The 16,749-nt window shown below is 39.9% G+C and overlaps 1 protein-coding gene across 2 annotated transcripts; it reads left to right on the plus strand.

Moving 5' to 3' along the window:
* The first annotated feature begins 1,172 nt into the window (after positions 1-1,172).
* Positions 1,173-12,986, plus strand: LOC111231005 (activin receptor type-2B-like). Of its 2 annotated transcripts, XM_022757936.1 has the most exons (11): positions 1,173-1,593; positions 3,641-3,848; positions 6,249-6,364; positions 7,630-7,781; positions 8,022-8,165; positions 8,995-9,138; positions 10,098-10,246; positions 10,439-10,553; positions 11,105-11,243; positions 11,510-11,640; positions 11,896-12,986. In XM_022757936.1, the coding sequence occupies exons 1-11, from the start codon at positions 1,542-1,544 to the stop codon at positions 12,088-12,090; spliced, it is 1,545 nt and encodes a 514-aa protein (XP_022613657.1). In that variant the 5' UTR covers positions 1,173-1,541; the 3' UTR covers positions 12,091-12,986. The 2 variants fall into 2 exon arrangements, with proteins under 2 accessions (XP_022613657.1, XP_022613658.1); XM_022757937.1 differs by lacking the exon at positions 1,173-1,593 and having other exon boundaries at positions 3,829-3,861.
* Positions 12,987-16,749: the final 3,763 nt, after the last annotated feature.

Genomic DNA, 16,749 nt, shown 5'->3' on the forward strand with positions numbered 1-16,749 from the left:
AAGAGAGGAGATCACAAAAGAGAAACATACCCAATTAGCCAGAGGGAAAGAGCTTGAACCTAAACTCTTTTAGGGGAATACTTGTACAGGTGACTGTCTGTTGACTGGGAGACTGGCTGACCAGTCTCTCTTTTTGTTTTTTTTTTATGCAGTGTCATAGTTTATCTGGAAACTATCAACAGAAATACCATAGACTATTAAAAGAATAGAATGTTTGGAAATTAGGGAAGATTTATTGTCATACATTTCCTGTTTTATAACAAGAATAAAATTATGATCCACGGTTTTTGCTGTGTGTGTGGGATCTATTTTATATTTAACTCTGCGCGGTGGTGAAATGAGTAATTAGAACGAATACATTTTAAATAGCATTTATTGTATCCCGTTACTCCAAATTAGGTCAGCTATTTTTAGCACTGCCACTTATGCATAAAAGATAATTCAGATAGGGAAAAAACACCTAAGAATTTATCACAGGCTACTACTTGAGAGGCTGTAAGATATTTATCATATCGACAAAACTACAATATTGCCAACATATAGTGCGAGTTAATACATTTAGATTTAAATTTGTAAACGCTGGCTCACTGTATTGGAGAACCCTAAATAAAATGGAAATACAGGCTGTATTTGTAGCCTGGATGTGACTTTGTATTGGGTTATGGAGCTGTTCTTTCGCAACTAAAATATTGCACATTATTTCACTACTGTTTTTTAAAAAAGTCAAATATGCTGTACTCTTCTCTGTGTGTAACCGGTAAATTCAATAGGAACTGACAAAAACTATAATTTTAACCTTTGACTAAATGATAAGAACCGAAAAAGTAGACTAGATTGTAAAACACCAACTCTGACGACAGAAAGTGCAAGTGTTATATCAGCTGGAACCGGGACAAACACCAGCGCTGAAAACACACAGCTCCCCCCCTAACACCTCCTATTCCTTTTGTTGAGAGGGGGGGGGGGTTATATGATTAAAATAATGTGATAATTATCGACACGAGGCTGGAATAAAGTCAATTCAGGCGTGTATCTACGGTGTCGCGTTAAGGTCACTCGCTGGCTGCCTGAATTCCCCTCTTTGTGTTTACACATCCGGGTTTCCCTGTTTGCAGCCCATTCCCCATTTAGAAGCCATTTTGGACACAGATCAGTAACATGCATGTAAACCCCGACCGACCTCCCGACGCAGCGGTGCTACTATTCAAGTGAATAACCTTAAAAAGAGCGCTGGGTTTTCGTCTCGGGTGGTTCAGCGGCTTCTCATTCGGTGTTTGGATCCTCTTTCCGATGCGAAATGCTGCACTAGTATTGGACTAAAGAGCCCGACAGTCAATTAATCGCTCCTATTTTTTCTCGCAACATTGTTGCACCGTCGCGGCTATTGACACGCGTTGTGGTGGTGGTGGTGGTGGTTAGACTGCTGGAGGGACCGAAGGCCTGTGGTCGTTTTGATCCTGGACTGATGTTTTGGACAACCTGAGTTTTAATGTTCGCGACGGAAAGCGGCGGAAATCTCTGTCCTCTATTTAAAACGGAACATGTCTTTTTCATGGCTGACTTGTTCACTTCTTCTGGGAACTTTATGCGCAGGTAAGCTCCTATTGTAGGTTTAGAAATCGCAACAGTCTTTTTTCGACTCGTTCATCGCGAGGGGGACACATTTTTGTATGTGTGTGTGTAATTGTCTCCGTTTGAAATTTCGACCCGCGAACGAGTTTACGTTTGATAGTAGTTTAAACTTTGTTGGCAGTGGATGCTATCGTTCAGCTGTGGGGGTTTGATTCTCTTCACCATAATCGGCTTTTCTCTGTTTGTCGCTTAAACACATATATTTTCCCTTGAGAATCGTTAAAGCAATAGCTGCTATTTTTTTTACATTTAAAAAAAGACATTCCAGTGTCATTAAATGTTTTAATGCTGAGAAATGTAAAAAAAAAAAAAAAAAAAAAATTATCCAAATTTAAAACTGTTGCGTCCCCCCCTCGCCTTTCTTAACAGTGGCAGAAATAGAAGGCAGCAGCTGCATCAACATCCTGAAACCTTATAGGCTACATCTCAGGTCTGCACTCTGTTTTTTGTGGTTACAGCCTGAACAAGAGCCACACTTCCTTCTTTTGTTTTTTTTCAATAAATTAATCAATGGAGTTTGATTTGAAGAGACATCAGCTGTTCGTCTGAAGACAGGTCTTTACTCTGAATTCAGGTTACTGTTACACACAGCTCCGATTCCAAAGCCTCTGACTTGGTACCACGTGAAATTGAGCATGAGGGTTGTTTTTCTTTTGTTTGTCTTTTTCTTTTTTTTTCTTTTTTTTTTTTTGCAACTCAAATGGGAGACACACACCTGCCCTAGTTTAACGTGACAAAATGGTTATTTTGAAAACAATAAGGTCCACCTTCCCCCTAGTGAAATGTTTTTTTAGTTTTTCCTCGAACTGTAATAAAAATTTCATTGAGGCACAGCTGTCTCTTGTGTGGCAAATAGCTCTGTGGCTAATGCCTTTATGGTTTATAGATTAGGACTCGGGAGTGTATAGTATAAGCTGCTTCTCCAGAATTCATGTTGTTGTGGTGTAAGCCTCAGTAAGTGACGGGGGGGGGGGGGGTTGGGGAATGATCTTGTAGTAAAAGTCCTCCCGGATCATGTGACCACAGATATCAGAAATGCCATCTCCGCTCAATGGAGCATTGAGCATCACTGTTGTGTGTGTGTGTGTGTGTGTGTTATTTGTCCTTACTACCTTCCTTCCTTAATAATGAGCATGATGTTTGGTCATTGCATACATCCCTATATTGCCATAATGAAGTCCATTGTATGCTGCTGGACAGCTAAATGCATGGATGTGTAAGTGGATGTGTGTGTGTGTGTGCCTACGTGCGTGTGTGTGTAATGGGTTGGTGGGGGTAACACTGGGGGATGGGCAGCCTCCTATAGGCAGGGATTTAAAGAGACAGGCACTATTTTTTTCTGTGAACAAAGATTAGGAGTGAATGTCCATAAGATATTGTGAATGACACGTACAGTCTGTGCTATCTGCTTTAATGTTCATCAGAAACATGTCTCCGATTTGGTCCATGAGTGTGTCCAACATTAAATCCACTAAGAGGGATAATAAAACCTTTTTTTTTAAATAAGGAATTCAATATCAGGAGACTGACAGCTATTGTTACATTTGGGCATGGTTTCCCCTTAAAGAAGAAGGTCTTATCTGTCTTCCCAGATGTGTCACACTCCAGGAGGATGCAGGAGTGTTATCTATAAGAAGTAGCATGCTCTGTGTGTCCGTGTGTGTGTGTGTGATGTTTCTATACCACAGCAGGGTAGATCATTGTTCTTCTATTGCCAATTAAATCCTGTCATTTTCCGCTTTTTCACTTGTTACTCTCTGAAAAGATTTTTTTCGTGAATGGTATTATGCTGAGCTACTATTCAGCAACAATTTCTTAGCCCAGAGGAACTCCCTTTTTACTACAGAGAGCTCCCAAACTTGGCCGTGTGCCAGAGTGATGATAGAGGCTCTGCACAGAGATGTTTCTTCGTGCCACTGAACGGATCCTGCACCATATGTCTGTGTTTCCGCCTCTGAGGTTCAATTCATTACGTTGTGAGCTGACTGAGGCCTTCTGTCCATCTCAGGGTACAGTCTGGGCGAAGCAGAGACCCGGGAGTGTGTGTACTACAATGATAACTGGCGTACGGAGAGGACCAACCAGAGCGGCTTCGAGCGCTGCGAGGGGGAGAAAGACAAGCGACTGCACTGTTATGCCTCCTGGCTCAACTCCTCAGGGACCATCAAGCTGGTGAAGAAAGGCTGCTGGCTGGACGACTTCAACTGCTATGACAGGTCGGGTCACTGAGTGAGGTCATCCCCACCGTGTTTTTACATTTATATTCTAGGTATCTGGCTCACACCCAGAGTGACTGGCAGCGAGTACAACAGCTTCTGCACCCACATGTAGTTCAGTGCGTCTTTATTCCTATGACCTGGGGTATTTCTCAGGGCCAGAAATAGTAGATGTAACTCTGAAACAATTTGTCAATTAGCCCATCAACTGGAAAAATGGCAAATATTTGCCATTTGAAGCATATCAAATGTGACGATTAGCTGTTTTCCTCTTTTGTACTTGAATATCTTTAGATTTTCACCTCGGGGTCAGACAAAACAAGCAATTTAAAGATGTCATCTCATGCTCTGGGAACAGCAGATATCTGACATCTTAAAAAGTGTAACCAATGGAGCACCAAATTTATTAATATGGAAAATCTGAAGATGCATCTCTTGAAAACATCCCATCTTAACAAAAACAAAGAGATGCAGGATATGCACATTACCAGATTAACCGTGGCCATTTGCATATTGATTGAAAAGCTTATTTACAGTCCTTTTATCTTCAACATTAGTCTCAATACACATTATATATACTGTAAATATAAATGGCACTACTTACACACTGTACACAAAGCTAAGAATAGAATCCTATAGGCCTGCAACTAATGATTATTTTATCATCAATTCAACTCTAACATGTCAAAGATCCAGTTGCTATTTTTTAAGATCAGTGCTCCAAACCTGCAGCAGATGTTCAATTTACAACGATATAAAAAAGAGAAAAGCAGAAAATATACACATTTGAGAAGACGATACTTACAATTTTTGCTTGTAAAGTGACTGAAAACATTGTTGATCATCAAAATAACTATTGATTAAATAGCAAAAAAATAGCATTGATTATTGATTTTCTCTCGCTCGATTAATTGAAGAATTGTTTCATTTCATGTAGAAAACCAAATGTAAACTAGAAGGCGCATACGCACACAAAATACACAACACAGTATATGGCGTGTAAATAGTTTATATGTTATATAATACAAACTAAGGCCAGCCAAACAGGTTGAAGATGGAGGGAAGTAATCTCAAAATTAAGTTTCCCATCTTGATATAAAAGCAGACGGAGGAAGTGGTTTCCGCAAGTGGGGGTTTATTTTGGGGAAAATGCTCGGGCAACCAGGACTGCTCCCATTTATTCTCTCTGGAAATAACCAGGTAGTCTGCAGCTCAGTGTCCACAGCACGATGATGGCAGCTAGATACGGCGGCACCACCAGGCCACTCAGGATTTTGTAAGTCAGGAGGAGAATTTTAAGCTAGCCTTTATCAGCAGCCTGTGCAGAGTTATGTGGCACAATCAAACTATCTCGTTTTTTAATATTCAAGCCACAGCATTTCGAACAAGATGGAGAACTCTGGTGGCTCATGAACACAAGCTGCAATAATAGATCTTAGATGACATAGCTGTGTATAAAATGTCTTTTATTTTTCTGCAATACTTTTTCTAGTGTTAAATCATAAAAGTATTTGTGAGATTGACCCGCAGTGTCTGAGTATTTCAGGGTCAAGACCGGAGTTGTTGAATAGCAGCTAAATGACGGCTGTTTCTAGTGACTCAGTGGTTGTTTGGTGTCGATCAGCATGTGGCTACATTAAATCAAAAGCAGTTTTTTTTTTTTTTTTTTTTTTTTAAAAGCTTTGCTAGAATAGGAAATAGGACGCATGCAAATTGTAGGTTTGGACGCAGCTGCAAATGTGTTGACGGTTTCCGGGGAAATTGCTCTGGCCTGAAGTGCTGTTGGCTGTAATTACACAGAGGGAATATAATGGGACCTGGGAAGGTGAATTTGCTCCTGGTCAGTTTAGTCTGAGAGAAAAGCTTTGTAAAATAATGGCAGGCGATGAACAGGTGGGCAGTTCTGACTAAGTTAAGAGACAATGTCACAAAGATTAATTGTGGAATTAAAGAGCAGAGAGCTGCAGTTATGTTCATGTAGTGTTAGAGATCCTCTGCTTCCACTGAATTTGGAACATTTGCTGACTTGATAAGAGTAATGAGGTAATCTCAATGAAAAGATTTTGATCGCTCAGTACCCTACAAAATGAAGTCTTTGCTGGTTCATACATTGCGCAAACATTGCCAGGAACCAACCCCAAGGAGGGAAAAGGTTGAAGAGAATAAACAGGACAAATATTACTTTGCCATTAAATAGTTTATGTACAACAGAAACAGAGCCGTGAGACGCTCACCTACTTGGTCCCTCGATTTAAAGTCCAGGTCCCGAAAAGCTGTGTTGGTTTTACTGCCATGGTATTTTGGTTCTATTGTTAATTATTAAAACAGTTTGGCGTGTGTCTTGTTGCTGCGTTTGGTTATCAGAGCAATAATGTAGAGTGTGTCATCTGCTGTTTTTAGGCAAGAGTGTGTCTCCATGGAGGAAAACCCTCAGGTCTTCTTCTGCTGCTGCGAGGGCAACTACTGCAATGAACGATTCACCCACCTTCCTGACATGATTGGCAGTGGCAACCGAGGTGAGCAGCAAACGCATCCTACATATAGTGCAAGCACAAAAATGGGTCTTTGCTTTTCCCCTCTGATTAGTGGGAGCAGAGCTTAGCCTTGCATCCAGTAGTAAAAAAAAAAAAATACAATAAAGTTTTAGTCTAGGGCTGCCCCTGACCAAAGATTTTCCCAGTCTTAAGTTCAAGCCATTATTCAACTATTCATCATATGTTTGTGATATCAATTTAATTGTTTAAATTTATATTTTAGGGCGTGCATCAGAAAATGGTTTGAGTATAACACTGTGCTACATTACAGAAAACTTAAATTTTTCAAGCACACGCACAAAGCCAGCTGCCTGTTAAGAACGCCTGCAAAAGAGGTAATGATTCTCAATGTGTCGGAACAAGCAGCAACATTAGAGCGAGTGGCAGTGCTAAGTGGCTAATTTTAGGTTACGTGTGCTTCAAATGCTAAGCCCTGTCTGAGGCTGCTGAATGGTAGGCGAATGTTTGCCTGCAGAGTTTGCGTGTCGACCTCTTGGGGTCGTCCTTCAGCCTCTCGAAATCACCCCACACAGGTGGGTTGTGGTGTGCATTGTGCTACGTCTCTAAAACGCTGATGCTTTTATCACTAAATACGCCCAGGTTAGGCCGACCCAAGATGTTCAGTTATGTTACAATTTAATAACTGCAATCTATCTGATAAAAGATGTTTGTCCATGACTGACTGAGAGTCCGCAGTTTCTGTGGAGTTGGATTTTTTTTTTTTTTCATGCGATCAAATGATCAAAACTTGGTCAATTAAGACTCTTCTCATGGACTAACGTTTGGTCGACTGTTAGGGGGCAGCCCTATTTTACACAGACATTGAATTTCTTTCCTTTAAATGTTTCAAAATTATCCCCTGTCGGCTTTATGTGTAAAGAAAACAGAACTCTTGAGTATTTTGCAACTGAAACAATAACACAAGGTTATTTGAGTTTTATGTGTTTGATATTGAAGCATTCAGTCTCTTTATCTGCACAGTCCTGCACTTACTTTCAGCTGACTAGAAAATCACAAAAAAAAAAAAAGGATTTTAAAAGACTGTCACTCGCCTGTTTGCTGTATTTCTATAGATTCTAGTCATTTGTCAGTCGAGCATCAAGGTCAGACAGTCTCGATAAAATGTTACCTTGCTCTTTTTTTTTTTTTAAAAATCAATTGTCAGTCTGTGAGGGACATCTGTGATGCCGCTAATAACCTACACTGTAAAGCTGACACGCTGTAATTATTCTGTTCCTCCTTGACAGTGAAAATTCGGCCTCCACCCCGAGTGCCGTCTCTGCTCAACGTGCTGGTGTACTCGCTGCTGCCTCTCTGTGTGCTGTCCCTGGCCCTTGTCCTGGCCTTGTGGATGTACCGTCACCGCAAGCCTCCCTATGGCCATGTAGACCTTAGCGAGGTGAGACCGGCCATACTCAACCCTGAAGGGGCAGTCTGTGAGATCAGTCTTTCACTGCATGCGAGTTGGGAATTTCCTCTCTGCTCATCAACCACGTCGGCTGCCTTTGTTCATGCTAGTTACCGAACTCCTTCTTTTTAATATTCACGTAATATTTTAGAAGGAAGAGATGTCTCGGTGTCACATCGTGTGAGTTGGATTTGGCAGAAGAATGAGATGTTTTCCTTGTCTGTTATTTAGGATCCAGGACCTACTCCTCCATCCCCCTTGGTGGGTCTGAAACCTCTGCAGCTGCTGGAAATCAAAGCCAGGGGGCGCTTTGGTTGTGTTTGGAAGGCCCAACTGATGAGCGAGTATGTTGCTGTAAAGATCTTCCCTGTTCAGGTACGACAGCAATAGTAATTCATGGCATATATGTAATTTTTTTATTATTATTTTTTATCTCAAATATTGTTTTTGTAGCCTCAGTTTGTGCCTGTCATGTATTCACATCATATTTGAATCACAGTTTGAAGAAAAACATAAATCCTTTGCTCTTTGAAAAACCCAGAAAGTTGATAGATAACAGTTACTGCTGCTCTGAAGCTTTTCCCACAATCCTTTAAGACTCTTCTAACCATCTGGATCCGTATGTTGCACGATTTAAAATAAATAAATAAATAAAAAAAGAAATAAATTCAACCTGTTTCTCATGTTGCGAATATATTTTCTAATCTCCAACATATGTTCTTATTGTTTCCTGCAGAACAAGTAAAAGTATTGTTTTGTATGAAAATATGAAATAATAAATAATAAAATAATGATTTTTTTTTTTTGATTCGCATCATATATTCTTTCTAAATTCTATCATTTCTTTTCCAATTTCATCTTTGTTTGGAAAAAGAGGTACAACATGGGAAATGGGTTAAAAACCTTTTTGATATTCAGGCAGAATGTTTTTCATCTAGATGGTTAAGAGTCTTTGAGGGTTCCGGAAATACTTTATAACTTATAACGTAACTTCTGTGTTTCTTCATAGATTATTATTATTATTAGTAGTATATATTTTTGATTAAAAAGGATGATTAGCACAGTCACTTGATTTTAATGTTTTATTTAAGAGGCACAAACTGAGGCTACCAGCTTTGTGTAACATATAAGACAGGACGCCGTTATTTTCAGAATCGCTTGTATGAGTCATGGAGACCTAATCATACCTCTCTGGTTTGTGTAGGATAAGCAGTCATGGCAAAATGAGCGGGACATTTTCATAACTCCGGGGATGCGACACGAAAACATCTTGCGTTACATCGCTGCAGAAAAGCACGGAAGCAACCTGGAGACGGAGCTGTGGCTCATCACAGAGTTTCATGAGAGGGTGAGGGCACATCTACTCTTACACACCCTTATATACCCACATATAGCAGATTCATGGAGAGGTTATAGGGCTTCAATGTTGACCAGAACTGCTTTCCAATAAAGGCAGAGGCCTTTTATTTACCTCAACAAAAGACCCTCACAGCTTTTATTAAAGACAGGATTTTATTGCTTATCGTAGGTTTGCAGTTCCCAGCATGCTTTAAGGAGATGTAGTGTAAAAATAATACAGGCATTTATGTCAAACTCTACTAGTATTAAAAATAGCACTAATAACACTGAATGTAACCCAGGTTATAAATGGTTTACAGATGTCCTCTAAACACCTCACACGCAGACTATGAGTGGACGATACAATTTCCCGATGTTCCCTAAATGCCTCACATGTAGACTAGGCAAAGCTGTCTAGGCTGCTGCACACAAATAAGCCTTTAGTCCCCATTCACTCACTGCAGTGCACGTAACAGAAACAGGCGTGTGGCAATATATTAGTAAGTTTGAAAAGAGTGAAATAAGATGTTCTAACGTGAGATTTACCCAAGGTGAAAGCAAGTGGGTTTTTTTTTTTTTTTTCCACCTGGGCAGGTCTTCATCTACCTGGGCAGCCGCCCAAGTAGAGTCTGTGTATGGGAAACACTGTGTTGGCAACATCTCTCTTGGGAAGACAAACACATCATCAAGAGCCCCTCCTAAGGGGTTTTTTTTTTGTCTGCCTCTGGTCACAAACATGCTTGTGTCTTCTCTGTTTGGTTAAATGTTTCCATTTTCGTCAATACTTGGAATGATGTTTTAAACTACAGTATATTGTATAAATTTTAACACCTCCGGTAAATCTTCCAGAGTACATTACCCAGCTAACGTAGCACCAAAGTAATCGTTTCCTGCTCCTTTGTGCATCAAACAACACTTCTCAGGGTCGTGCTTGACTAACTGTGTTTGTGTTTGTGTGTGTGCGTGCAGGGTTCACTGACAGACCACCTGAAGGGTAACACTGTGACCTGGAGTGAGCTGTGTCACATAGCAGAGACCATGTCCCGCGGCTTGGCCTACCTCCATGAGGACATTCCCAGCTACAAGGGAGAGGGGCCAAAACCCACTATTGCACACAGGTAGGAGAAACATTAACTGTCTGAAATCTGAAAACCAGACTACCTTTTTTTTTTTTTTTTTTTTCTCCAATCTAACCTGAAATAAATAGAGATAGATTTAGTAGTTTTACCCTGGAAAATTCATTGACTAATTTGTGTGACTTAACAACTCTAATTACAGGATTGTAATGACTTCTAAAATTATTTTCCCAGGGACTTCAAGAGTAAGAATGTGATGCTTCGAGATGATTTAACTGCAGTTATTGGAGACTTTGGGCTCGCTGTACGATTTGAACCAGGAAAACCTCCCGGAGACACTCATGGCCAGGTATGAAATAACTTCTACTTACTCTGATACATGTCCAAGTAACATGTCCCTTTGTTTCTGCTGATACATTCACAAGGACTCCATACAGCTTTTTTCAATTTACAGGATCTCTATTACATACTGACTTAAAAGGAGTGAAATATTTCTGTAATGTTTGTCTGGTCAGATGTGTCAGATAGCTTAAAAAAACAGTGTGATTCAAAACACATGAGTGTGTGAGTGTTTCTACAGTAAGTAGGAGTCTGTTTCCTGTTGTAGTGGTTAATGATTCATCATGAAAAGAATTCAAAACTGAGTAACAGGATAAGTTTGGAGACTGCATCAAATCGGATACTTAAACATTGTTTCACATTGCTTTAATCTGCATGTGGTTACATGATTTTAAATGTCCAGGGGTTTTAAGGTAGCAAGTTTTTTACAAAATGGGCAAAACCAGCGATCTTGGGATTTAAAAGGTATTTTTTAAAAAAAAAAAAAAAAAAAAAAAAAAAAAAAAAAAAAAACTTTTTAGAAAATACACTCACCAAGACTCAAATCCATTGTCCTACCAGGTGGGTACGAGGCGTTACATGGCTCCAGAGGTGCTGGAGGGAGCCATCAACTTCCAGCGAGACTCCTTCTTGAGGATAGACATGTATGCCATGGGCTTGGTGCTGTGGGAGCTGGTGTCCCGCTGCTCAGAGACCGACGGTGAGTCAAATGGTGCAGGAATGCGGCTTCACTCACAGGTGATAAGGTCACTGTGCTCCAGGCTGGCCTAATAAACAAAGGATTAGTTTTTGTTTTTGTCTGGGGAAAGCCATCTGATCCAGGTCAAAGGTCTAATGTGGGTAAAGTTACTGTTTAAATACAGAACTAGTTGTGATTTTTGCAAAATCCAAATGCTGCAACTATTTACTGCACTTGATCTTTTGTGTAATGCTTTCCATCCTGTGGCCTTACTGCCCCGTCCTCAGGTACAGTTGGCGAGTACATGCTGCCGTTCGAGGATGAAATAGGCCAGCATCCCTCCCTGGAGGATCTGCAGGATGTGGTCGTGCACAAGAAGATGCGTCCAGCCATCAAAGAGTGCTGGCTCAAACATCCTGTGAGTAACAGTTGAAGAATAGGCTCCTGCAGCTTCAACAGCAATACCAGGATGCCATTCAACCTTTTTTCTACAGCGCAGTCGTGCGAGGTCATAGTTGCATGAATCAGTTATGTTTTTATTGTTTCTGAAACTCTGAGAAGGTGAGGGAGTCAACCTTCAGACAACATGTGCACAAAACGAACCGTCTTTTAATAAGATAAGAACATACAACCACAAACTCACTCTCCTATGGTTTCTGCTTTGTGACGACAGGGTTTGAGCCAGATGAGCGAGACCATCGAGGAATGCTGGGACCACGACGCCGAGGCACGATTGTCGGCCGGCTGCGTGGAGGAGCGCATCGGCCAAATCGCCAGGTTGATCAGCAGCACTACCTCAGACAGCCCCGTCTCCATTGTGACGTCTCTCACCAACGAGGACCTACCTCCCAAAGACTCCAGCACCTGAATGGGTGACACCATCCTTTCGCCTGAGCTCCTGACTTTTTATTTTTCAAACCCAAACTCAGCGGATCTCCGTGAATATTTAAAAACATAAGAAAACAACTAGCAACTTGAATGCAGCTGCTATTTTATCCCAATACTGGTATTTTTTTTTTTCCCTCTTTCAATGTTTTCAGTGTTTAAAATCAGATCTTACTAACACATCCATCTGCTGTAGTTTTGAAGTAGTAATAAGCTATGCGATGGGCACATCTGATAACACCCATGTGTCAAATCTTAAATGTTGTCATTACCTCATGTATTTCGTTTGCATTAGTCTGATTTTTTTATTACCTCATGAGTTTTCGTTTTCCTGTCTTGGTCATGATCGTCTGCGGCCAAATGAAATGAATCTTTGCTCCAAACCTCGGACGACGTGCTGCACACCTCGGAAGAACCGTTTTGAGACTGTTAGAAAAATATATTCATCTTCCTCAGGGGTCGAAGCTTCTCAATTGTTTTTCTTTTTTTCTCGAGTGTCCTTCCTTATTTTAAACTCATGAATGCCTCAGAATGGAAAAAAAAAGAAAGATCAAAAACATTGGAGCACAGCTGTTTTATCGTAAGGGAGGGAGCGAAAACGGAAGCTGAACAGTTGTATTGGACATGTTGAACTTTTTGAAGATTTGGGACAAGCGTCTTGTCCCCCGGGGAACTACCTCTCAGGTATCCAGTAGGCTTCTTTGAAATATTTTCTCTAATTTGAGAGCCAAGCTATCCAGCTAGCTATCATGGACATATTCCTGGATTCTTTTTGTTTTGTTTTTTAATTGTAAAAATTCAGAGTTACTCCTTTGCCAGTGCCAGGGGCATTGACGGATGCTGTCTGGAGTTGCAATGTTACACATTCTTGATTTTAACTGTCTGTGTGTGTGTGTGTGTGTGTGTGTGTGTGTGTGGGTGTGTGGGTGTGTGGGTGTGTGGGTGTGTGGGTGTGTGGGTGTGTGGGTTTGTGTGTTTGTGTGTTTGTGTGTGTGTGTGTGTGTGTGTGTGTGTGTGTGTGTGTGTGTGTGTGTGCGCGCAAGAATTGAAGATAAAATGATATGAGATGGCTAGAGAGTGTTTTTAAAGTAAGAATCATGGACAGGTATTTGGGCTTTATCCTTGCGAGGGCCATACTTGAGTAAGCAACATGTCTGTTTTTAATTTTCATGGGTGTTTGTTCAGTTGACTCAGCCGGACACCAGTCCCCCAGATACCTCAGTCACTGTACGTCATGCAAGGAGAGCTCAAATGGTTGCCTTTGTCTCAAATGCAATGCCATAGTTGTACCATAACATGAATACCATACATTGAATGTCCGTTATGCTGCTGTGACTATTCCAGGATACTCAAGGATTTGTAGATGTACATGTATTCTTTGTTAATATAACGCTAACATGTGATAACTATCCATGATATTATGTGAGGCTAATAATCTGTTTTTGTGTTTTTTGACTGGGTAAGCCCTCAGCTGCTTACTCCTCCAGACTGACCTCAGATATTCTGACAAGTACCTCAGGCTTTTTCTACATGTATATCAAGTTGTGTTATGTATTTTATTGTGTTTTAGTAGTTGAGATATTTTATTGCCGGTTGGGCCTCTTCGTCTGTGGAGATTTTTTTTTTCTTTTTTCTTTTTTTTTCTTTTTTTAAATAGAGCCTGACCAGTTGTCCTGGTGTTAATGCTGTACAAACCTAAAAGAAGAGAGGCAGATTCTTGTAAATAGACGTGCACACACAGTTGCAGAACACTGATCTGTTTTATTAAAAAAGAAAAAAAAAAAAAATCAGGGCATTATAGTTCTCATTTCACAGAAACAGAAAGGGATTTCTCAGTTCCACCTCTACATATTTGAAACTAGCCCTGTGATATATATATATATATATATATAGATATATAGATATATATAATAAAATGGTGGTTCTGTTACTGATTTCTATGAATAATGGTATCAGTTCTCTGGATCAGAAGCTGTGTAGGTAGCACTTGCATCAGAAATCTTAGTATCATCCCAAAAAAAAAAAAAGAAAAAGAAAAAAAGAGAAAAAATCCTAATGGTTTGGGGCAGGTGGCTTCTGTGATTGTCCACTTGTTTGTAATGCCAGTTTGAACAGTATTACCTCAATATTAACCCGCTGATGTGATGTTCAGACCTGTTCAGTGATAGTTTAGCCACGTTGGACAACACACAGGCTCGTCTGTTGTGCTTTGATTAGTGCTGTGGAAAGATGGTGATTTTTTTTGACCGTGGTCTGTAACGCTTGCTCCTGTGCAGTTTTGGTAAAGAACACGTGGAACAAAAAACATCAATCAATACAGAACAATGTTTTTAGTGTTTGGAAATCATTGACGTGTCTATAACCACATGATTGATTGACTTTGATAATGCAGCCCCACTAGGACTAATGTAAACAGTGGCATGCCTGTGGTCCAAGGGTCCAGCAATATTTATTATACAGCAATATTTGAATCTCATAGTTCAAGTCATTAAACTCTAAACTCAGCTGTGACTTAGCAGTTTTTTTCTGCGGATCAATGACGTTCATCTCACCACATCTGGATCATGTTTTAATGAGGACACGTGTCAAAGTGTCCTGATAGGAAAAAAAAAATGCTGCGGGTTTAATTTTTTTTTGTGTGTGAGCTGAACGTGAGCCAGGTGCTTTCACGTATTGTGCCAGAAAAACAACGATCGTGTAGGAAAATGCTGCTGTGATCAGTGGTAATCTCCAAATGCTGTCTTACACCCAGCTCTTCTGAACAGAAAAACCAGTTACCTCATGCAGTACTTCGTTAGTAACACTAACATGGAGTCAGTCTCATCTTCAAAAAAAAAAAAAAAAAAAAAACCACAAAAGAAAAAAAAGAGCAAAGTATCAATTATCGTGTATATATTTACTTGACAAATGTAAAGGGTTTCTTCCTTTTCATGTGTGAATCCTGTGAAAGCAAAGCCTTTTTTTTGATTTACAGTCAACATATTGTTCATTTCTTGTGTGAATGGATGTTGGACTGAACTGTGTGACCTTCCCTGTTTATGTGAACTGTGTGTGTGTGTGTGCGTGTGTGTGTGTGCGCGTGTGTGTGTGTTTGGTATATGTTGGTTGGTTTCACTAAAACAGTACGAATGGTAACTTTATCTGTGAGTTGAAATGCTTAGAATTATAAACTAGATGAGAATACATCCATCTTTTTGTATATTAAAATAAAGACAAACACTGATTAACCATGACAACGGAATTCTTTGATTTATTTTATTATTTATTTTTTTCAGTTCACATCTATTTTGCGATGCATACATACTCTTACATGACATCACCTCAACATAAAAACAAATTGCAACTGATAAAACCAAGAAGGGGGTTGGTGTTTTGATGAAGCAGATTAAAACAGAAAACATTTAAGAAGCTACATATCATGATAGACAAAGTTTTGTTTGTGTTCTTTATAAAATAATGTACAGTCAGCCATAAATTTGGGCTGAGTGGGCTATAATCTGCCTATAACCATCAACGGTGAAATCAAGAAACATTGAGGCAGAAACAATCTTCCAGTCACAAGGTAGGTGCTGCAATTACTTTCTGGCAAGTGGAAATCTGCCTTTTATTGGTTGTTTTGCCATTTTAAAGATATTTAAACTAGTAAAAAAGGACCAGTTGTCTTTACAACACAGAGCAGGTGTCACGGAGTAATTAGGATAATTGCAAGAGATCATTTATTCATTTTTATATTGGTAAATCATGTCTATAGTTAAGTATAGTTTCAAAATAGATTCTAAATACATATCAGATGTGAATCAGATATTGCCTATAAAAAAATATCATGCCTGATTATGCCCCTGTTCGAAATCAACTGCTATTTGCTATTTCCACGGATATAAAGTGTATTTACAGGTTATCAGTGTTTGATCTAGATAATGGCAGCTTTAGAGGAAGGGGGCTATAGCTTTAACAGGCTGTGTGCGGTCACGTGGACACTAATCATTTTTTTTCACGCATCACGTTTTGGAAGGACACCTGTGCACCTGAAAGTATGAACGCCATTTACGCAGATGGGGGTTTGCAGCGGGACTTTGTGCACGTTATGTTACTGTATTTTAGCTACAAGACGATGTGCGCATGCACGATTGTGTTTATTTGTACTTTTCATTCGTACAACCAGCGTTAGCCGCTATCAACACTGCCGTGCTAAAAGGGTGGAAGGTGCTAACATCAAAACGGAGGCCGAGTTCCACGATGGGCGAACAGGTGAGATTCCAGTGCAAAGTCTCTAGTTTCTGTTTATATTATAGTTACTTTCTTTTGTCATGGGCGAATTGTATTTCTGTCCACCGTGTTAGAGAATGTATAATTTTACGTTAAAGTAGCATTTGCTTGCTAGCTACGAATTTAGTGAAGCTCACGTGATGGCGCCGACTTAACTGGGTGTACAGACCCGTTGGCGGAAGGGCCCACATTTAGTTCTGATGGGGTTTGATGAGTTAGGGTTAGACTTCTTAGCCAATCCACTCATTTTATGTATTGTATATGTATTGTAGTGTAATACCGAAGCCCATGTTATTAAAACAGGGCATGATTGAGTTCTTAATAGAACTTTTCTTATACTGTGCATTCATAATGTAATTTTTTTTTAAATTTTATA

This window comes from Seriola dumerili, unplaced genomic scaffold (assembly GCF_002260705.1).
Source record: "Seriola dumerili isolate Sdu_G_001 unplaced genomic scaffold, Sdu_1.0 BDQW01000291.1, whole genome shotgun sequence".
Classification (NCBI taxonomy): domain Eukaryota; kingdom Metazoa; phylum Chordata; class Actinopteri; order Carangiformes; family Carangidae; genus Seriola; species Seriola dumerili.